At 43.7% G+C, this 23,897-nt stretch overlaps 3 protein-coding genes across 3 annotated transcripts; 2 read left to right on the top strand and 1 right to left on the bottom strand.

Moving 5' to 3' along the window:
• The first annotated feature begins 1,897 nt into the window (after positions 1-1,897).
• On the top strand, positions 1,898-3,412 carry fmc1 (formation of mitochondrial complex V assembly factor 1 homolog). Its single transcript, XM_079396804.1, has 2 exons — positions 1,898-2,055; positions 3,142-3,412. Exons 1-2 carry the CDS (start codon positions 1,942-1,944, stop codon positions 3,343-3,345), a joined length of 318 nt encoding a protein of 105 aa, XP_079252930.1. The 5' UTR covers positions 1,898-1,941; the 3' UTR covers positions 3,346-3,412.
• Positions 3,413-6,424: 3,012 nt separating this feature from the next.
• Positions 6,425-13,852, top strand: LOC306857101 (heme-binding protein 1-like; the record flags this gene model as incomplete). The annotated part of the gene is made up of 4 exons (XM_079396792.1): positions 6,425-6,502; positions 7,666-7,804; positions 7,941-8,121; positions 13,675-13,852. The coding sequence occupies 4 exons, from the start codon at positions 6,425-6,427 to the stop codon at positions 13,850-13,852; spliced, it is 576 nt and encodes a 191-aa protein (XP_079252918.1).
• Positions 13,853-15,400: 1,548 nt separating this feature from the next.
• wbp2nl (WBP2 N-terminal like) lies at positions 15,401-21,310 on the bottom strand. The gene is made up of 8 exons (XM_079396754.1): positions 21,113-21,310; positions 18,091-18,199; positions 17,836-17,974; positions 17,654-17,746; positions 17,206-17,361; positions 17,045-17,125; positions 16,879-16,964; positions 15,401-16,262 (listed from the first exon to the last, which is right to left on the bottom strand). The coding sequence occupies exons 1-8, from the start codon at positions 21,169-21,171 to the stop codon at positions 16,209-16,211; spliced, it is 777 nt and encodes a 258-aa protein (XP_079252880.1). The 5' UTR covers positions 21,172-21,310; the 3' UTR covers positions 15,401-16,208.
• Between the last annotated feature and the right edge of the window lie 2,587 nt (positions 21,311-23,897).

The following is a 23,897-nucleotide window of genomic DNA, read 5'->3' as shown; positions in this document are numbered from 1 at the left end:
TCAATACCACGACTGAGGTGCCCTTGAGCAAGACACCGAACCCCCAACTGCTCCCCGGGCGCCGCAGCATAAATGCTGCCCACTGCTCCGGGTGTGTGTTCACGGTGTGTGTGTGTGTGTGTGTGTGTTCACGGTGTGTGTGTGTTCACGGTGTGTGTGTGTGTGTGTGTGTGTGTGTGTGTGTGTTCACTGCTGTGTGTGTGTGTGTGTGTTCACTGCTGTGTGTGTGTGTGTGTGTGTGTGTGTGTGTTCACTGCTGTGTGTGTGTGTGTGTGTGTGTGTGTGTGTTCACTGCTGTGTGTGTGTGTGTGTGTGTGTGTGTGTGTGTGTGTGTGTGTGTTCACTGCTGTGTGTGTGTGTGTGTGTGTGTGTTCACTGCTGTGTGTGTGTGTTCACTGCTGTGTGTGTGTGTGTGTGTGTGTGTGTGTGTGTGTGTTCACTGCTGTGTGTGTGTGTGTGTGTGTGTGTGTGTTCAGTGCTGTGTGTGTGTGTGTGTGTGTGTGTGTTCACTGCTCCGGGTGTATGTTCACGGTGTGTGTGTGTTCACTGCTGTGTGTGTGTGTGTGCACTGCTGTGTGTGTGTGTGTGTGTGTGTTCACTGCTGTGTGTGTGTGTGTGTGTGTGTGTGTGTGTGTGTGTGTGTGTGTTCAGTGCTGTGTGTGTGTGTGTGTGTGTGTGTGTTCACTGCTCCGGGTGTATGTTCACGGTGTGTGTGTGTGTGTGTTCACTGCTCCGGGTGTATGTTCACGGTGTGTGTGTGTGTGTGTTCACTGCTGTGTGTGTGTGCACTGCTGTGTGTGTGTGTGTGTGTGTTCACTGCTGTGTGTGTGTGTGTTCACTGCTGTGTGTGTGTGTGTTCACTGCTGTGTGTGTGTGTGTGTGTGTGTGTGTGTGTGTGTGTTCACTGCTGTGTGTGTGTGTGTGTGTGTGTTCACTGCTGTGTGTGTGTGTGTGTGTGTGTGTTCACTGCTGTGTGTGTGTGTGTTCACTGCTGTGTGTGTGTGTGTGTGTGTGTGTGTGTTCACTGCTGTGTGTGTGTGTGTGTGTGTGTTCACTGCTGTGTGTGTGTGTGTTCACTGCTGTGTGTGTGTGCACTGCTGTGTGTGTGTGTGTGTGTTCACTGCTGTGTGTGTGTGTGTTCACTGCTGTGTGTGTGTGTGTGTTCACTGCTGTGTGTGTGTGTGTGTGTGTGTGTGTGTGTTCACTGCTGTGTGTGTGTGTGTGTGTGTGTTCACTGCTGTGTGTGTGTGTGTGTGTGTGTGTTCACTGCTGTGTGTGTGTGTGTTCACTGCTGTGTGTGTGTGTGTGTGTGTGTGTGTGTTCACTGCTGTGTGTGTGTGTGTGTGTGTGTTCACTGCTGTGTGTGTGTGTGTGTGTGTGTGTTCACTGCTGTGTGTGTGTGTGTTCACTGCTGTGTGTGTGTGTGTGTGTGTGTGTGTGTGTGTGTTCACTGCTGTGTGTGTGTGTGTGTGTGTGTGTGTTCACTGCTGTGTGTGTGTGTGTGTGTGTGTGTTCACTGCTGTGTGTGTGTGTGTGTGTGTGTGTTCACTGCTGTGTGTGTGCACGTTGGATGGGTTAAATGCAGAGCACGAATTCCGAGTATGGGTCATCAAACTTGGCTGAATGTCACTTCACTTCACATTAAAGGGATCATAAAAATCTATTTAAAGTTCGGATAAATAAAGCTTTGTTTATTTATTTATTTGAAAGAAACGTGTTTAATGAAAATAATTTAACTGCTTTTTTCACTTAAATGTTAGTTGATCTCGCTCTGTCTGTGATTGGTCGGGTCTGACTGCAGGTCTCTGTGCTCGACTCGCTCTGTCTGTGATTGGTCGGGTCTGGCCGCTGCTGCCGGTGTCTCTGTGCTCGACTCGCTCTGTCTGTGATTGGTCGGGTCTGACTGCAGGTCTCTGTGCTCGACTCGCTCTGTCTGTGGCGATGGCGGCCGTGACCTGTCGTGCTTTACTGAAGGAGATCCGGATCGCCAAGGGCTCTGATTACAGGAGCACTCTGCTGTATAAACATGTGCTGGAGCAGTTCAGGAGGAACCAGGTAACAACAACCGAGCAGAAACACAGGCCGTTTCATTATATCACAGAAGCAATGATTCACTGTGAACAGCTGATATACTGCGAGAATAGCTAACGATAAATGGAAGAAACTTTCTTCCTCAACTTTGCAGAATACACATAAATTAGAGAGAGAGAGAAAAAAAGCGACCAATTTGGGTCGATTTGTTGCTAAATGACGTCACTGCGCGACGACGTCATTACGTAAGCACGACGCAAAATTGTCACTGCAGCAAAACTTAGCTTAGATTTGTTCGTAATATAATATAAATGCATAATATAATATTAAAATATAACTATTTTTTAAGTACAGTGAATTATTTAAAAACTTACACGTTTTGAGTGAATTACATTTGTATTTTATTATTGTTAATTAGCTATTAAACAAGTTCTGAGCAATAATAGTTTTAGTTAGTTAGTTAGTTAGTTAGTGTGCTAGACTCGAGTTCAGAGGTCAAGCATTTAAACTACATCAAATATGAAGGGTCACACATCACAATCTGCATCATCAGACGTTATTAAAGACCAGATTTACTGATTTACAAACACAGATTATTACTCTAAGTGCTGTTTAATATAGCACTGAGCATGAATGATATATACAGAGTAAATCTGGACTGGATAGAGATAGCGGCGGCTCTGATAGATCTGCGCCTGAGAGGAGTAATTACTGTAATTAGAGTAGATTTACTGGGATAGCAGCGTCTCTGATAGAGATAGAGCTGCACTAGAGGAAACAGACTGCTGTAAATCCTGTTTAAAATCTCTGAACCCTGCCAAACACACACGTGGGGATTCACCGCAGGATGCGATGGAGCTAGTTTTGGGTTAGTTTGGAGCAGCAAGTTGAGCAGGTTTTGTTGAAGAGCTGTCGAGCCTGAGCGCTGTTTCAGTGAGTGGAGTGAAACACAAGCTGGATTTACTGCATGAAGCTGGTTTTTCCACATGAAGCTTTTACAGTGTGACGCATCCGAGCGCTGAGACAGACACCTGATCTGATCTGATCTGAGTGTGTGTGTGTGTGTGTGTGTGTGTGTGTGTGTGTCTGACTCCATGTTCTGTGCTTCAGGTGACCGGCGCTCAGCTGTGCCGCGCGCGGATGGAGGCTCTTCACACGGCGCGCTCGTACCTGTGTCTGCTGACGTCCACGCGCCTGCACCTGCGTCTGCACGAGCAGTATCACGGCTGCGGTGAGCGCGCTCTCGAGCAGGTGGCGGGACTCGTGGGGCTCCGGCTCCCCACACAACCGGGCGGCAAAGGCTGGGAGACCTGAAGAGTGTGTGTGTGTGTGTGTGTGTGTGCGCCTTTATCTTCAAATAAACTAATCCACTTTAAATCACAAGCAGTGTGTGACAATGAATCTATTCAACATTTCACTTAATCATACAAACAACAGTCCAAATAAACCCACAGATTCTCCTGAATCTTTACAGAGAAACAGCACTGAGATCATAAACCGATCATAAACAGATCATAAACCACAATGCATTTACACTGAAGCACTGGATTGAGATGTTTCATGTTTTCTTCTGCTCTCCAAAGCTGCATTTATCTGATCAGCAATGCAGTATAATAATGTAAATCAGCTGTTTTCTCTGTGAATATGTGTTAAACTGTAATGTATTTCTGTGATCTGCAGCTGTATTTCAGCATCATTACTCCAGTCTTCAGTGTCACATGATCTTCAGAAATCATAATAATATACTGATTTACTGATCAACAAACATTTCTGATTATTATCAATGTTGAAAACAGTTGTGCTGCTCAATATTTTTGTGGAAACCGTGATACATTAGCGTTCAAAAGTTTGGAGTAAATGAGACTTTTTAAAGAAATGAATGCTTTTATTCATCAAGGATGCATTCGATTGATCAGAAGTGAAAACACTTATAATGTGACATTTCTCTTTCAAATAAACGCTGTCCTTTTGGACTTTCTGTGAATCCTGAAACATGTGATGAACGGGAACATCAGATGATATTTAAACATGTCTTTGCAGAACTTATAATTACTTGTAAACTTAAGCAGATATTTTGCACGGTTTCTGTTTAATAATTACTAAAAGTATGCGTTAAATTGTGAAATGTGGTACACATCTAAACACATGAATGAATAACCCAGTCATATTAGTGCATTTAAAGCACAGTAACCTATATTTCTACTGGATTTATCATGAAGATCCCAACAGAACTCAGTGACAGCATACATAGAAATACACTCAACTGTCCTGTCAAGCAGTCATAAAACACGTATGTTCAATACATTCAACATTAGTCTTATTACTGTATTTATAGCACAGTTGGGAAAATGTACTCATAAGTTATAGTTATAACACATTTCTCAAATAAAATCGATTTAATTTAATCTTAGGATAACTATATAAATGTGTTTCTAACATTGAACTAATGTTTAAAGCATTCAAAGCACACTTTTAAGATATATACTAATAAAAGTTAATTTTATTGATTAATTAGTTATTAGTTATTACAATTTTATTTAGCACAAAACAAATAAGAATGTACTACTGTCTTGTATTTAAGTGTGTTTTTAGCGCATGTAATAGTTTATTTGTTCCTCAGCGGTGGACTGATCTTCCCAGAGTCACCCAGAACAAAACCACACGAGACAGAAGAACACGAGACTCTATAAACAGGTGAACCTGCTTCTGTGTGTTTTCAAACGTTTGAATATGGTTTTCTATGACAAGCGATAGTGGCCAGCAGCTCTTTGTATGGAAGCCAGTTTCTGCCGCTTGAATAAAAAGGAAAAAAGGAAATTGCGACTTTTTTTCTCAGAATTGCATCATATAACTTGAAATTCTCCATTTTTATTTCTCTCAGTTCTGGCTTTTTGCTCAGAATGCAAGTTATAATGTCCAGTTCTGAAGAGAGAAAAAAAGACTGATATGCTCTCAGATTTGTGAATTTAAATCTCACAATTCTGATTTCTTACAACTGCGAGTTTATAATCACGCAATTATGAGAATAAAAAATCAGAATTATCAGCTTATATCTTGCAATTTTGACTTCATTTGACAAATTTCTGAAAAAAGTCCCTTAATTCACAAAAAAGCTTTTACACTTGCCTGAGGTGGTGTTTGACTTGTGTGACAAGGGTTAATGTGAATAATGAGAGATGAGAATGCGTTTGCCAAAAGAATCATGTGACGTTGACTCTGGGACGGCAAAACCTCACCAGCGGACCGATCTCGCTCCACAGCGTCTGAAATGTTGATTTGGTTGTCCAGAGAAAAGCCTGTCATCAATGCACAGCTCCAGTCAAAAGTGTTTGAACGGGAAGATTTTTTATGTTTTTTTTAAGAGTTATCTGCTCACCAAGCCTGCATTTATTTGATTCAAAATACAGCCAAAACAGTAATATTGTGAAATATTTGTACTATTTAAAAAACAGTTTTCTATGTGAATGTGTTAAACTGTAATGTATTTCTGTGATCAGAGCTGTATTTCCAGCATCATTACTCCAGCCTTCAGCGTCACATGATCTTCAGAAATCATTTGACTGAGAATTTAACTTTAATAAAGCATTTGTGAATAAAGCACTGTTTCCATCCAACCGTCGAAGAGAAAAATAAATGATCACTTCCTGATCAACTGGCTCTAAATACCACTGAGAAAAGCAGGAGAAGCCACTAAATATAATAATAATAGTCATATATGATAAATGCCTCAGAATGAGAGCACGAATACGGTTAATGCTTTCGGAGGCGGATGCTGCTGTTTGGAAACACAGTCGTTTATAATAAGACAATTATACAGAAATACAGCTCAGGCATTTCTGGACGACCAAAACAACATTTCAGACGCTGTGCAACGAGATCGGCCCGCTGCTAGTCAAGATCTCCCGTCCCATCCCGTAGTCACATGACTTCTCTAATACTCGTGCTGGAATTTATTCAGGAAATGTGTTTCCATCATAGTTTATGCACATTTCTTTCTAATCGGATGAACAGTTGATCCTACTCAGTTGTGCGCATAAGCTTTTTATGCACATTTTTACAATTTATGCACATCTTGGTGTTTCCATCCCGCGATATTCCAAAATGTGCATAAAAATAGGTGAATGGAAACATAGCTAGTGTTATTATTTTTACATGAACACGTCTCTGTGTGTGTTAGTCTGACTGATTGTGGCGTGTGTTATCCTCAGGCTTGAGCTGGAGATGCTGTGTCTCGTCTCGGTGAGTCTCTGCACTCTTGGCTCTATAAGCGCAGTGATCCAGGCTGTTCTGTGATGACAGATGAAGCAGGAGGGAGGAGACACAGCTCACACACACACTCACACACACACTCACACACACCTGACAGAGGCTTGGTTCTTCAGCTGTGTTCAGCATGTTTGTCATGATCAAAAACTGGCTGCTTGGAGCCACCGAAGAGAGCGAGTATAAACTGCTGAGCACCGAGTGCAAGGTAACACACACACACACACACACACACACACACACACTGTAATAACTCTCTGATTGATTGAAGTGATAGTTACTGATAGCTCAGCTCACATCACTCTCGGCACCTTCACAAACTAATGATCTGCCTGTTAACTTGTGCTTGTGTTTTCTTCTTGTGAATCTGAATCTTATTTCATCATAAAATCAAAAGAGAGAATTGAAAAATGAAGAATCAAGGCTGTTGTTGGAGCTTTAAGAGTTTTACATATATTCTGGTGTAATGTGTACAATTAAACACATGGTCACAACTGTCATATAAAGAAATGAATGTATCAAAACTGTTAAACCTGTGTGTGTGGAGGAGACTGAGATCTGTACACGGCAGTATAGTGTTACGGTGGTGACCGGTCGAGGTGATGTCTCTGAAATAATGCAGAAACCTTCATGGTGTTGATAATAAGCTTGCTTTATAGATGTTATATTTGTGGCGAAACGTGTTTGTGTGATTCTTTTGTGCTCGTGTCACGTCCAGATGAATCTCAGAGATTGAGCTGAAATGTCACACAGTGTGAGATCTGAGTCGTTAAAACACTCTTAATTACAGCTGACACACAATACACACACACACACACACGTTACGCACGGTCAAATATGAATAATTAAACACATGAGCTAATATTAGCAAAGCAGCATTAATTACAGAGACCAACTGACACCTAGACAGACAATAATTACTGCTCTCACACACACACACACACACACACACACACACACACACACACACACACACACACACACACAGACACACAGAGAGACAGAGACAGTGTTTCTCTCTGTGTGTGTGTGTGTGGCTGAAGGCATTTATTCTGCTGAAACTAACTGACTCACTGCTGGCTGTCTGTCTCTCTCTGTTTCTCTGTTTCTCATTAGCAAACAACTGAATATAACGTTGGAAGGGTCATGGTGTTTACAGCTATGATCAAATCAAGTTTTTTTTAATTGAATCTATGGACTCTGAATATTTTTGAGGGACTATGGTGTATTAGAAGATCTTTGTGTTCTATTAATGATAACTTTTTATGAAATGGGTCAAAAGTAGTCAAAAATAGTTTTTAGTAATCTTTTTGTTCAATAAAGATGCAGAAATAAAATCTCTCTCTGTATCTGTGTGTGTGTCCCTCTCAGGATGGGGTGAGTTATGAGGTGCGTCGCTATGATGCGTGTAAGCATGTGTGTGTGAGTCTGGAGGGGCGGAGCTTCGATCAGGTGTCAGGTGATCTTCAGCGGAAGCTTCTCGCCTACATGAGCGGTGACAATGAACAAGGTGAGCCAATCAGAGCGCTGCAAACAGATGTGCAGCCAATCAGAGCGCTGCAAACAGACAGACATCCAATAACAGAACTTCAAACTAGAAGTGTTTGAATGATCTGTGTTTTGTATTGTGATCTGTGTTTGCGCAGGTGAGGTGATGAACACGCCTGTCCCCATCATCTTTACGGTGTTTCCGCGTGATGACGGCTCGTTAAACCGCCGCCTGGTCGCTGCTCTGCGTATCCCATCATCCTTCCAGACCAGCCCACCTGCCCCGACCGACTCATCCATACGCATCGAGGACCGGCCCGGCATGACCGTATACGTCCTGTACGTCACATCAACAATGAGAACTATAAAGATAACTGTAAAGCAATCAGAGCGCAGCAAACAGACAAACAGCCAATCAGAGCACTGCAAACAGACACACAGCCAATCAGAGCGCAGCAAACAGACGCACAGCCAATCAGAGCGCAGCAAACAAACAGACGCACAGCCAATCAGAGCGCAGCAAACAAACAGACGCACAGCCAATCAGAGCGCAGCAAACAGGCGCACAGCCAATCAGAGCGCAGCAAACAAACAGACGCACAGCCAATCAGAGCGCAGCAAACAAACAGACGCACAGCCAATCAGAGCGCAGCAAACAAACAGACGCGCAGCCAATCAGAGCGCAGCAAACAGACGCACAGCAAACAGACGCACAGCCAATCAGAGCGCAGCAAACAAACAGACGCACAGCCAATCAGAGCGCAGCAAACAGGCGCACAGCCAATCAGAGCGCAGCAAACAAACAGACGCACAGCCAATCAGAGCGCAGCAAACAAACAGACGCACAGCCAATCAGAGCGCAGCAAACAGACGCACAGCCAATCAGAGCGCAGCAAACAAACAGACGCACAGCCAATCAGAGCGCAGCAAACAAACAGACGCACAGCCAATCAGAGCGCAGCAAACAGACGCACAGCCAATCAGAGCGCAGCAAACAGACAGACGCGCAGCCAATCAGAGCGCAGCAAACAGACGCACAGCAAACAGACGCACAGCCAATCAGAGCGCAGCAAACAAACAGACGCACAGCCAATCAGAGCGCAGCAAACAGGCGCACAGCCAATCAGAGCGCAGCAAACAGGCGCACAGCCAATCAGAGCGCAGCAAACAAACAGACGCACAGCCAATCAGAGCGCAGCAAACAAACAGACGCGCAGCCAATCAGAGCGCAGCAAACAGACGCACAGCAAACAGACGCACAGCCAATCAGAGCGCAGCAAACAAACAGACGCACAGCCAATCAGAGCGCAGCAAACAGGCGCACAGCCAATCAGAGCGCAGCAAACAAACAGACGCACAGCCAATCAGAGCGCAGCAAACAAACAGACGCACAGCCAATCAGAGCGCAGCAAACAGACGCACAGCCAATCAGAGCGCAGCAAACAAACAGACGCACAGCCAATCAGAGCGCAGCAAACAAACAGACGCACAGCCAATCAGAGCGCAGCAAACAAACAGACGCACAGCCAATCAGAGCGCAGCAAACAGACGCACAGCCAATCAGAGCGCAGCAAACAAACAGACGCACAGCCAATCAGAGCGCAGCAAACAAACAGACGCGCAGCCAATCAGAGCGCAGCAAACAGACGCACAGCAAACAGACGCACAGCCAATCAGAGCGCAGCAAACAAACAGACGCACAGCCAATCAGAGCGCAACAAACAGACGCACAGCCAATCAGAGCGCAGCAAACAGACGCACAGCCAATCAGAGCGCAGCAAACAAACAGACGCACAGCCAATCAGAGCGCAGCAAACAAACAGACGCACAGCCAATCAGAGCGCAGCAAACAGACGCACAGCCAATCAGAGCGCAGCAAACAAACAGACGCACAGCCAATCAGAGCGCAGCAAACAAACAGACGCGCAGCCAATCAGAGCGCAGCAAACAGACGCACAGCAAACAGACGCACAGCAAACAGACGCACAGCCAATCAGAGCGCAGCAAACAAACAGACGCACAGCCAATCAGAGCGCAGCAAACAGGCGCACAGCCAATCAGAGCGCAGCAAACAAACAGACGCACAGCCAATCAGAGCGCAGCAAACAGGCGCACAGCCAATCAGAGCGCAGCAAACAAACAGACGCACAGCCAATCAGAGCGCAGCAAACAAACAGACGCACAGCCAATCAGAGCGCAGCAAACAAACAGACGCGCAGCCAATCAGAGCGCAGCAAACAGACGCACAGCAAACAGACGCACAGCCAATCAGAGCGCAGCAAACAAACAGACGCACAGCCAATCAGAGCGCAGCAAACAGGCGCACAGCCAATCAGAGCGCAGCAAACAAACAGACGCACAGCCAATCAGAGCGCAGCAAACAAACAGACGCACAGCCAATCAGAGCGCAGCAAACAGACGCACAGCCAATCAGAGCGCAGCAAACAAACAGACGCACAGCCAATCAGAGCGCAGCAAACAAACAGACGCGCAGCCAATCAGAGCGCAGCAAACAGACGCACAGCAAACAGACGCACAGCCAATCAGAGCGCAGCAAACAAACAGACGCACAGCCAATCAGAGCGCAGCAAACAGGCGCACAGCCAATCAGAGCGCAGCAAACAGGCGCACAGCCAATCAGAGCGCAGCAAACAAACAGACGCACAGCCAATCAGAGCGCAGCAAACAAACAGACGCACAGCCAATCAGAGCGCAGCAAACAGACGCACAGCCAATCAGAGCGCAGCAAACAAACAGACGCACAGCCAATCAGAGCGCAGCAAACAAACAGACGCGCAGCCAATCAGAGCGCAGCAAACAGACGCACAGCAAACAGACGCACAGCCAATCAGAGCGCAGCAAACAAACAGACGCACAGCCAATCAGAGCGCAGCAAACAGACGCACAGCCAATCAGAGCGCAGCAAACAAACAGACGCACAGCCAATCAGAGCGCAGCAAACAAACAGACGCACAGCCAATCAGAGCGCAGCAAACAGACGCACAGCCAATCAGAGCGCAGCAAACAAACAGACGCACAGCCAATCAGAGCGCAGCAAACAAACAGACGCGCAGCCAATCAGAGCGCAGCAAACAGACGCACAGCAAACAGACGCACAGCCAATCAGAGCGCAGCAAACAAACAGACGCACAGCCAATCAGAGCGCAGCAAACAGGCGCACAGCCAATCAGAGCGCAGCAAACAAACAGACGCACAGCCAATCAGAGCGCAGCAAACAAACAGACGCACAGCCAATCAGAGCGCAGCAAACAGACGCACAGCCAATCAGAGCGCAGCAAACAAACAGACGCACAGCCAATCAGAGCGCAGCAAACAAACAGACGCACAGCCAATCAGAGCGCAGCAAACAGACGCACAGCCAATCAGAGTGCAGCAAACAGACGCACAGCCAATCAGAGTGCAGCAAACAGACGCACAGCCAATCAGAGCGCAGCAAACAGACGCACAGCCAATCAGAGCACAGCAAACAGACGCACAGCCAATCAGAGCGCAGCAAACAGACGCGCAGCCAATCAGAGTGCAGCAAACAGACACACAGCCAATCGGAGCGCTGCAAAGAGACACGCAGCCAATCAGAGCGCAGCAAACAGACGCACAGCAAACAGACGCACAGCCAATCAGAGCGCAGCAAACAAACAGACGCACAGCCAATCAGAGCGCAGCAAACAAACAGACGCACAGCCAATCAGAGCGCAGCAAACAAACAGACGCACAGCCAATCAGAGCGCAGCAAACAGACGCACAGCCAATCAGAGCGCAGCAAACAGACGCACAGCCAATCAGAGCACAGCAAACAGACGCACAGCCAATCAGAGCGCAGCAAACAGACGCACAGCCAATCAGAGCGCAGCAAACAGACGCGCAGCCAATCAGAGCACAGCAAACAGACGCACAGCCAATCAGAGCGCAGCAAACAGACGCGCAGCCAATCAGAGTGCAGCAAACAGACACACAGCCAATCGGAGCGCTGCAAAGAGACACGCAGCCAATCAGAGCGCAGCAAACAGACGCACAGCAAACAGACGCACAGCCAATCAGAGCGCAGCAAACAAACAGACGCACAGCCAATCAGAGCGCAGCAAACAAACAGACGCACAGCCAATCAGAGCGCAGCAAACAAACAGACGCACAGCCAATCAGAGCGCAGCAAACAGACGCACAGCCAATCAGAGCGCAGCAAACAGACGCACAGCCAATCAGAGCACAGCAAACAGACGCACAGCCAATCAGAGCGCAGCAAACAGACACACAGCCAATCAGAGCGCAGCAAACAAACAGACGCACAGCCAATCAGAGCGCAGCAAACAGACGCACAGCCAATCAGAGCGCAGCAAACAGACGCACAGCCAATCAGAGCGCAGCAAACAGACACACAGCCAATCGGAGTGCTGCAAAGAGACACAACCAATCAGCCTAATAAACTCATTTTTGTGAAAACCTCAAATTCGACCAATACTGACATTTTTCACTCGTTTTGCCAGCACAGGTCACATTTCTTTATCATTTTCTTTATAGTTATCGTCGTTGGTGTAAACAGGCCTTAAAGGGTTAGAACATTCTGTCTTAATTACTCTCCCTCACGTCGTTATAAACCTCCGTTCATCTTCAGAACACAAATGAAGATATTTTGATGAAATCCGAGAGCTCTCTGACCCTCCACAGACAGCAATATAACTGAAATGTTCCCAGACCCAGAAACTTTGGAGAGAACGTAAGTAACATGTTCATCATGTGCATATTCTCCTGAACGTAAACGACACTGATTACACTGATTACACTGATTACACTGATTACACTCTGGAGAAAGTGTGCATGTACGCCGTGGTACTCTCCAAAATAGCAGAAGACAGTAACTCGGGGGAGAATTTGTTTCATTTTTGTTCTCTTGGCGCACAAAAATATTCTCATAGCTTGAGTAATTAATGATATAATTTTCATTTTTGGGTGAACTATCCCTTTAAATCATTTAGGAAAATTAATTACCTTAGGTAATGAATGAATTTTGGGTGAACTAATGCTTTAACTCCAGATACGAAGAATCCTCTCAGAGAGCTCCTCATTTAGCTTAAACATGTCTAACTAGGAGTCTTAGCTTAAGAGTGATTCAGGACCAATCAGAGAGCAACTCTGAGCGAGGTGAAGACTAACTTGTATCTTAGTGAGGAGGCGGGGCTGACCCTGTTGCTAGCGGTGACACATTCTTTTGAAGACTGTGATTGGTTGCTTGTTCAACAAGGAAATAAAAGAGCGCTTTTAAGAGTAGGGTTTAATATTAGTGTTCACTTTGAAATTACAGCCTCTCTCTCTCTCTCTCTCTCTCTCTCTCTCTCTCACACACACACACACACATTATATATATATATATATATTCGTTATTTTTTATTTACCATGCTGTCAGACCCAAATCATCACTGCTGCATAGTTGCATTTTTCCAGTTGCTAAATATGTTAATGTAGTGATTAGTCCATTTCTGGCGCTATGGCATTTCTGCGCTGTCTGAGATGTTAGCGTGTCTCTAATAAGATCATCACAAACATGATCCCTGCACGATCTGATGTGTAGCGTCTTATTAACTCAGTCATGCATTGTGTGCAACACATTTCTTCTCCCTCTTCATGTTTCGTCCATGTTCTCCGCTGCTAAAGAAACTCTTAAGCTCCAAAATTGTTAGGAGTACGGATGAGGACTTTTAAGGAGCTTAAGACCTCTTTTAAGGGTTGCTTTCTGAATTAGGATCTTTTCTTTAATTTTAAGAGGAAGCACCCACATTTCTAAGATTTGTGTTAGAGTTGTGTCACTAGGAGCAGCTCTAAGATGAATACGGGCCCAGGTCTCTAGCAGCTGTACTGAGTAATGTCTGTCTCCTGCAGGCGGGTCGGTGGGTTTCCAGGCGAGAGCGAGTTTCGTGCAGAAGCGTTGCGACTGAAGTGTACGCTGGGAGACTCTGCCCCCTTCCATCGTAAACAGTACCTCTGCTGCATCTACGACCCGCCGATCAAACCCTACGGCCGACGAAACGAAGTGTGGTTCCTGCAGGATGAGCCCTGAGACTCGGATCGCAGAGTGTGTGGCTAACATTACCCATAATCCCTTTGTGATCTGTTGAGTTCACTGCATTTGTGTTTAAGGATTCCAGTTATTATAGCTGTACAAAATCAGCTGCTTGACGTCGTAAACTGGTTTAGCGTGCACATAGTTTTACCTTTTACTGCACCTAGTTATTTTCCCTCAGCAATCAATGAATCTGGAGTCGCACGCCCTCTCAGATCTACACTAGCAGTCTTTTCAACAGGAAGATTTTTAATGTTTTTAAAGACGTTTCTGCTCACCAAGCCTGCATTTATTTGAGCCGAAGTGCAGCAAAAACAGTACAATTTTTCAATATTTGTACTGTTTAAAATAACTGCTTTCTCTTTGAAAATATTTTAAAATGTAATTAATTCCTGCAGTCACATGATCCTTCAGAAATCATTCTAATATTCTGATTTGCTGCTCAAAACATTTATTATTATTATTATTAATATTGTTGAAAACAGCAGAGTAGAATTTTTCAGGATTCTTAGAATAAAAACTTCAGCATTAATCTGAAATATACATTTTTGTAACATTATAAATGTCTTTATCATTTCTTTCCAATAAATAAATAAATAAAATAAAAATTATACTGACTCCAAGCTTTTGAGTGGTATCGTGTATAATGTTGCAAAAGCTTTTTATTTCAGATAAATGCTGATCTTTGGATCTTTCTATTCATCAAAGAATCCTGAAAAAATAAAAAGTACTCAACTGTTTTAATTATTGATAATGTTAATTATAAAAACCCACTGGAGTAATGATGCTGAAAATACAGGTTTGATCACAGAAATGAACTAGAGTTGAGCAGATATCCCCAGCTGCTGTACATTATTGTGCTGCTTTGCTCAGATAAACGCAGCGCTGTCCTCATGCTGATCTGCTGAAGATGATGATGGTGAAGGTCATAACTCACCCGTCTGACAAACACCAGCGGTGGATTCTGACCCATTAAAGACTTCTTTTCCTGCACTGTAAAATAATAATAATAATAATAAAAGCTGTATAATTTACGGTAAAAAACTGGCAGCTGTGGTTGCAAGATTTTTACCATAAAAAACAAAAACAAGATAGCAGCATTTTTGGTTAGCAACCCATGTGAGTTCTGTAATCTGTGTAGTATCTCTGTAATGCACTGATACTCAGAAGCAGTCATGAACCAGAGCCCATCACAAGCAGCTTTTAACTCATATCTAACATGACACTGAGATAATGCAATACACATTCATTTAACAACATTAGAGGAAACTCACTAACCTAATGTACACGACTGTTAAGAATAACATGATAAGAGCTCTCCAGCACCAGTATATGATGGAGGTTGTGTTCACATACTCTATGCAGGTTACTACTGTAATCATAATCTGTGTGTGTTCTCAGTTAAATACACAGCCCAGACTAAGCATATTAAACAGCCCTAAACCTAAACCTGGTTCTGAAGCAGCGATTCAAATCGTGAATCAGTCACATGATTCTGGCAAACGATGCTTCTTCATGTCAAACAATTTAGAACATTAAATGATCGGCGGCTGATCACGTGTCAGATTTATTCAGTTTTAATAAACATTTTTCTAATGAGACATTTGTATAATAAAAGTTAGAATTGCAGTTATTCGTCTGTTATCGGTCTGATTAGCCAAACTCTACAAATTGATCAAATAACAGGATTTCACACAGACACTGTATATTTAATGGTATTACATGATTTGTTAATTGATAATTCATTTAATAGATTATTCTTTCACTAAACATTTGTAATCGATTAGTAAAAAGTGTTTTTATTTATTTGTGTGTAGCGTAAGAGTTCGATCGAATTGAACTGAAGAATTGATTCATTAGATTCAGAGTTTCTGAACTGCTGTGATATTAAAGATGATCTGAAGCGAGCTCGAGTACGAATGAAATCAACAGAAACACAAGAACCGTGACAGAATATACTGCTTTATTCATCCGACTACAACTCTATCAGGACTGATACACTGTCAGCTAGGAATTATGATTATAATATTATCAAAAGGAATTTACAGGAGAGTTCAGCACACACACACACACACACACACACACACACACACACATACTCTCACACACACACACACACACACACATACTCTCACACACACGCGCGCACGCACGCACACGCACACACACACGCCAGGGTTAAAAACTGAGTAGGCAGAAATAGAAGTGTTAATTTGACTTCTCTGGCTAAATAGTGAAACTGCATAAATGAATCGTCTGCCAGAGAGAATCACACCGAATCAAATGAACCGTTCAGAAAGAATCATCCCGCACACGAGCGAATCGCTGCGATCCTCCAGAAGAGTCGTGTCGTTCAGTTGTTCTTCTTCTCTGGATTCTCAGGAGGGAAATATGGAGGAGGCTGATCCTGAACCAACAACAGCAAACACATGAGGAATGGATTCAAATGAGTCACATGTAGAAGTGATTCACTTCACATCAACATGAACATGCAGGTCATCACACACACGTTCAGTAAAAGCAGAGTGTTCTCTATCACGAAACGTATATGAACAGCGGCAGCAGCACTGTATTTAAGAAGAACAGTGCAAGCAGCACTACACTCCCACACGAAAGCAGCGTTTATATAGCAAAGGCAACATTACTGCATATCAGTTCTTATCTTGACAAACAGAGACAGTTTGATGTTCGCCGTCGTACAAGTCTCCCTGCAGGACTGTGCGCCAAATCTTCCGACACTGCCAGAATTTCATCGGAGGTCAGGTTTGATGGCAACGGTCATTAATCGGCTGTCGGTGAACATGTCACACCAGAGATTATAGGAATCTTTTAGGATTTTCAAAATTAGTCTCAGGCGACCAAAATCACACAGTGTGAGCCGGGCTTTAGTTATCTTTGTACTTGTTTTAAGGCCGAAATACACTGCACGATTTTCAGCTGTCCCAGACGAAAGAGTGGCATCGTGAAGCAATCGCAGCGATTTCTGAGTGTGTTGTGTGTGTGTGTGTGTGTGTGTGTCTCACCATGGGCATGTAGACGCTGTGAGGGTTGCTGGGATTGTAGAAGGCGCTGCTGGCTGCTTCTGCTGCTTTAGCATTCCCAGGAGCCACTGAGAAACACAGACAGACAGAGATCATGGTGACCAGAGCCACAGACCCGATCTGAACACAAGTGTGTGTGTGCGTTTACCTGGAGGAGGACACCAGTTCTGAGGAGGTCCGGGGTATGGAGGAGGAGGAGCCATGTACATAGGAGCGCTGGGATACACACCTACACACACACACAGAGTTACACAGTTCATCCGTTATGAAGACATACGTGATTCTCCAGCTCACACAGTCTGACTGTACCTGCAGCAGCAGGGGGTTGTGGGTAGGGGTTGTACCCGGCCTGTGGCATGCTGGGATATGGGTACGGGTACGCCTGCGGCATGGCTGGACTGGCGTATCCGTTCATCCCTGAGGCCAATCCGAACGCTCCATTCTGAGCCGGAGGAGCTCGAGACGCTGCACACACACACACACACACACATTCATAAAGCCATTCTTAAAAAGTTAAATATTTGCCATAAAGCAGTCCAGCACTGGTCAATGATCACTCAGCCTGTGCAATGATTCAGTGATTGAGTGAATCAGTGACTCAGTAACTCAGTGATTGGGTGAATCATTGACTCAGTGACTCATTGATTGGGTGAATCAGTGATTGAGTGAATCAGTGACTCAGTAACTCAGTGATTGAGTGAATCATTGACTCAGTGACTCAGTAACTCATTGATTGGGTGACTCAGTGTTTCCTGACCGTTGGTGGCCAGTTTGAAGAGGTGCTGTCCCAGCTCAATAGCTCCTCCGCTGGGGAAACACATCTTGAAGTTGGCCTGGCCTTCCCATCCACCTGAGATAGAGAGACACACACACGAGCGTGAGCCAAACACAACACAATACATGACAGGCAGCAGGTGCATGCTGGGTAAAGCAGCGTACCTCCCGCCTCAGCTTTGATCAAACCCTGGATGTAGTTTGCAGCGAACACCGGCTGCTCGATGCTGCAGTTCTTCATCAGGTAATATGGGAACATGAAGGAGCAGAACTTGTCTTTCATCGTGCTGCTGACAAACACCATCTGAAACACACACACACCTGATTAACCTGTGTGTCTGTGTGTGTGTGTGTGTGTGTGTGGGTGGGTTAGGGATCAGTTAACCTGTATTTAGATGTGTTTGGGTGGGTTATAGTTACCCTGTACTGGGTGAGGTACACAAAGCCCTTCTTGGTCCCCTTGAACAGGTCATTTTTGGGCGTGATGTCACTGAAGGAAAGTTCAACATTCTTGCATTCTCGTAAGATGCTGAAAGAGCAGGATGAAAACAGGAAGTGAGGTCACACTGGAAAGTCAAGCACACGTGTTCCCAGAACAGCACCACAGAGTTTCTCAACACATGAACAAACACTGTTACTACAGTTCCTTCAGAAATCCCCCACACTGTCTGTTTGTGAGGATGATTGGACTGTTCACACTGATCTGATCTTAAAGAGATACTTCACCCAAAAACCATTTTGAGTGGAGTGTGTCTGTTTTGCACTCTTGATATTTTAGAGGGTCACCCCTTTATTGCTGTGCACTCTTTTTCTGCATCATGAATGATTTGTAGATTGTACACCCAAAAAATTCTATGTATTTTTGCGTATTTCCCAGTCATTTTTTCCATAAACAACACAAGTGTAACTATTTTTTTTACAGCCACTTAGCTTTTTCAACTCAAGGTAAATTTGAAAAAATTGTGTCTGTGTCTCTGTCTGTCTGTGTGCGAGCCTCTGTGTCTGTGTGTGCGTGCGAGCCTCTGTGTCTGTGTGTGCGTGCGAGCCTCTGTGTCTGTGTGTGCGTGCGAGCCTCTGTGTCTGTGTGTGCGTGCGAGCCTCTGTGTCTGTGTGTGCGTGCGAGCCTCTGTGTCTGTGTGTGCGTGCGAGCCTCTGTGTCTGTGTGTGCGTGCGAGCCTCTGTGTCTGTGTGTGCGTGCGAGCCTCTGTGTCTGTGTGTGCGTGCGAGCCTCTGTGTCTGTGTGTGCGTGCGAGCCTCTGTGTCTGTGTGTGCGTGCGAGCCTCTGTGTCTGTGTGTGCGTGCGAGCCTCTGTGTCTGTGTGTCTGCGACTCTGTCTGTGCGCGAGTGCGTGTCTGTGCCTCTGTCTGTGCGTGAGTGTGTGTCTGTGCCTCTGTCTGTGCGTGTGTGAGTGCGTGCCTCTGTCTGTGTGTGAGTGTGTGCCTCTGTCTGTGTGTGAGTGTGTGCCTCTGTCTGTGTGTGAGTGCGTGCCTCTGTCTGTGTGTGAGTGTGTCAGTGATGGGGACTCGAGTTTGAGACTTGGACTCGAGTGCGACTTAAGTCGCACACACATTGACTTCAGACTCGACTCGGACTCGAGCTGCGGGACTCGTGAACAATGTTTATTTTTAGGAAACAACTGATGAGCTCGCTGTTATTCCCCTCCCTCCGTTACCTATAACCTGCCCATGTAACACGTGACGTACTACGTATCTGCTGCGCGCGGCGCGGCCACACTTTTTTATTTTTTTTTATTTTAGGCGCGGCCGCCATACATTAGAGGACAACGAACAAACATGTCGACTGCTGTGCCATTCATCGTTAGCTTTGGATTTAAGGATAGATTATACAGTTGGTACATTAGTAAAACCATTACGCCTATGGAGAGTCCCGTAAACCACATATCCAAGTGAGTGTGTGTGTGTGTGTGTTTGTGTGTGTGTCTGTCTGTGTTTGTTTGTGTGTGTGTGTGCTTGAGTGTGAGAGTGTGTGTGACTGTGTGTGTGTGCGCGCGTGTGCTTGAGTGCTTGCGTGTGAGAGAGTGTGTGACCAGTGTGGTCATTGAAAATGTGTTCAGATATATATTCTTCACAGAAAATGAGCCAAGGCCAATGAGCCTGAGTTTGAAAAAATAATGAATCGTATAATTTTTCTCTTGATAAAAAATGAAAACGGGTCCTACAGATCCGAACACCATACAAGGGTTAATTGCCAAACTTGTGGTGGTCGATTAACGTAATCATTTACGTGCCGCTGGCTTCCATCACGTTAATTAACGTTGTCTGCAAACAGGTTACAGGATTATTGTTGATCATGTAACATTACACTGGTTTGAGAGTTTGGGATGTGTTGACTTACAGTAGTTTATAAACTATGATTAGTTGCATTTGCATTGCCATTTAAGTGAAATTATTGAACTTAAATATACAAGCTTGATAAAAAATGATCATTCTGAAGAAAATTTCAGATGGCTTTTGCATCTGAACTCTTCATATATTTCACATCGTTTGGTTTGTTGCAATAGTGTTTTGAATTTAGCTACAATGTGATGTTTGACCATATTAAGTCTTTCTTAATTTTTGGTCTGTACTGTACTGTGTGTTCATGCTACAAGGCAAAATACAGATAATATTAACTTAAGTAAAGCATTCTTGGTGTTTTTGTCATGTTGCAATAGCCTGTTTACACTGATTATATATAAAAATCAAAGCTGATACTGTATGCTAATAGATAAAGGAGTCATAATAACATATCACATGCTTTCAATTCTTTATATATAGCTATGCAGTGTTGGATGGGTCGCTGTACGTGATGCAACACTTATTATAACCAGAGACTTAATATAATAAAGAGACTTGACTTGGACTCTAGCTCAGAGACTTGAGAGCATCTCTGATGTGTGTGTGTGTGTGTGTGTGTGTGTGTGTGTGTGTGTGTGAGTGTGTGTGTCTCTGTCTGTGTGTGTGTGTGTCTGTGTGTGTGTGTGTGTCTGTGTGTGTGTGTGTGTCTGTCTGTGTGTCGTATGTGTCTGTGTGTGAGTGTGTCGTGTGTGTGTGTGTGTGTGTCTCTGTCTGTGTGTGTGTGTGTGTGTGTGTCTGTCTGTGTGTGTGTCGTATGTGTGTGTGTGTCGTATGTGTCTGTGTGTGAGTGTGTCGTATGTGTGTGTGTGTGTGAGTGTGTGTGTCGTATGTGTCTGTGTGTGAGTGTGTCGTATGTGTGTGTGTGTGTGTGTGAGTGTGTGTGTCTCTGTGTGTGTGTGTGTGTGTGTGTGTGTGAGTGAGTGTGTGTCTCTGTGTGTGTGTGTGTGTGTGTGTGTGTGTGTGAGTGAGTGTGTGTCTCTGTCTGTGTGTGTGTGTGTGTGTGTGTGTGTGTGTGTTAATGATCAGATGCAGTGTTAGTGTCGTTGTTTATTGTGTTGTTATTGTGGTGTAGTTTGTACCGTTACCTCTCTCCGGCCTGGATCAGGACTCCTCCGTTAGGGTGATGGTTTTGGTTGAGCGTCATGTCGATTAAAGCAGATGTTAATATGAGCGCGACGCTGTTTAATAAAGGAGTGTGTTATTGACGAACGCCTCGATAAACAGTTGCGCACTTTACTTCCGGCACCACGTGACTCCTCTCTCCGCCCCCGCGCCCGTCACGTGACCTGTGCTGTGACGTCAGCTCTGGGATTTATTTATTTTATTTTTTCTATTGAACATATTGAACAGAATATACCCATACAACAGCACCAATAAACGAATATCAGACAAAACAGATGCAAAGTACTAAAAAAATACATATATTCTGAGAGAAAAAAAGTACGAGTTTGCTGATTTTCCCACTAAAGAGGGTCTACAGCAGCATCTAGACCTCCTGCACAGCTTCTGTCAGTCATAGTTTTAAATTAGACAACATGCTCCTCGAGCACACGCAGAACTACACTGATCTTGGCATAAATATTAGCAACACAGGGAATTTGAACAAAGCTGTGAACGAGCTGAGAGACAAGATAGGAGAGCTGATACCTGGCCGGCAGGTGTGTGAGGTGCTGTCACGACCAAAGAGCCTCAGCGGGACAGAACTACAGCACACTCACTAGCCCAGAGACACTTCTATAAAACAACATTATTATTATTATTTATTATTTATTTATTTTCATTATTATTTTATTTTATTTTTTTATTGTATAGTGTTATTAAAACTTTGGCAATGTAAAGATTTCTTTCACCATGCCAATAAAGCTAATTGAATCTTGAGAGGTTTTTTGATTTTTAAGACACCTTTAATACAAATGAACACCACTTAACAGTAACATTTTCTTAAAACACACTATTCCTTACATCAGTTGAGTAAAGTAAAGCTCATTATCAACAGCAGAACACAATACCCCTCCAAAACACCAGATATTTGCAAACATCTCAATACAAGATGTAGCTTTATAAAAACTAAAATCATCAACAATCTTGACTTTACCATGGAGCTAAAAATTGACAAGATTAAATTCCTGATTCTGTTCAATTTTATCTTTCCTACTTATGTAAATTGCCATTTTACTTTTACCCAAAATAAAATGTAATAACTGACTCTCTTTGTCGTCTCTTCAAATACTTAACACCAAAAATACAATGTTGCATTGAAAATGTTTCACCAAACAATTCAGGTTTTTAAAACCTCAAACAAAGGCTTGAATCTATAACAATGCATAAAAGCATGGAAAACAGTTTCTCTATGAGAGCAAAAAGGACATTGTTGACTAACATTAGGATTCAACACAGGTATAAAAGCATTAACAGCAATAATACAATGTCAAATTCTCCATTGCAAAGCTCCAATTTTCTTACTTAATGGTGGCTTATAAAACGTTTTCCAGTTTGGCATAAAAACTTCCTCAACCCTAAAACAGTTCTCCATGGTGTATCAATTTTCTTATTCAGTGCTTTTTTATTAAAACACTTTACACATAATTTATACAGTGTCTTTAAAATCCACATTCAATCCCTTTCCTGAATCCAGAAACATTCCACCACACTCTTTTGCAACTTTTGCGGCTGATAACATTTTAAAATCTTCCAGAGTTTGCATTAAAGTTCCCACATGCTTTTAGAAATTACTTTAGAATACTGCATAACTAATAAAGGAAATATTGAAGAACTAACAGCTCATTAACACTTAACGCACTACTGTTAACTAATCAGTATGTAATACAAATGTATGATTGTGTTAAGTTACAGTCAGCTAATCAATAACTAATGTATTCTGTTAAACCTCCTGAAGAACTACTATTAATTATCTACTAGTTAAGGTTCAAGCTAAATAACTATGAAGTAACTACTAATGAACAGTCAAACACAATTACACTGAGCTGTGACCCTCATATGAATGTTATTAGCAGTAGTAGTGTGAAAATGCATTGTTAAGAAATATCTCAAAAGCTTTAAATCACGTCAGTCAGTATTAGGGAGTTACGATGCTTTTCACTTTAGAAAACTGATCCAAGTAATTAGTAGTTCCTTTAGAAGGATTTAATCATTCTTGAGTCATTACTAGTGGATTACCATGATCTTCATTTTAGAATTAGTTATACATTATGCATAATTCACATTAATTATGAACCTGTATACAGTAGTTCTCCAGGATATATAATAGTAGTTATTGATTATTTAATAGTGATCTACCAGTTTCGACTGAGCGCTATGACTTTACAGAAATACTACACTTGAAAAACACTTTAGGGTTACAATGTTAAAATGGAACAATTACACAGAGCCATATTTGAGTGAAGTGAAGTGAAGTGACATACTGCCAAGTATGGTGACCCATACTCGGAATTCGTGCTCTGCATTTAACCCATCCAACGTGCACACACACAGCAGTGAACACACACACACACACACACACACAGCAGTGAACACACACACACCGTGAACACACACACAGCAGTGAACACACACACACCGTGAACACACACCCGGAGCAGTGAACACACACACACACACACACCCGGAGCAGTTTCACAGAAGCACAACAACCAGCAGTCTCTGTAGATCGTGACATTTTTCCCCAGCGCAGTTCGTTGATCTTGTGCGGTGCCAGAAGACGATACTGAAGATAAAACACGTCTGACCTGCCCGCTCCTCATTTTGGTTGTGTTTTCACTTCTCTTTCAGCTATTTCCTTGTTTAATATTCAACCCTCTCCTATCATTGGCCTATTTGGTGTCCTGCCTACTAATTATTATTTTTATTTCT

The sequence above is a fragment of the Barbus barbus genome (assembly GCF_936440315.1).
Source record: "Barbus barbus genome assembly, chromosome: 3".
In the NCBI taxonomy this organism is placed as follows: Eukaryota; Metazoa; Chordata; class Actinopteri; order Cypriniformes; family Cyprinidae; genus Barbus; species Barbus barbus.
Note: the sequence above shows the minus strand (reverse complement) of the source record. Positions and strands in the feature narration are given on the sequence as shown.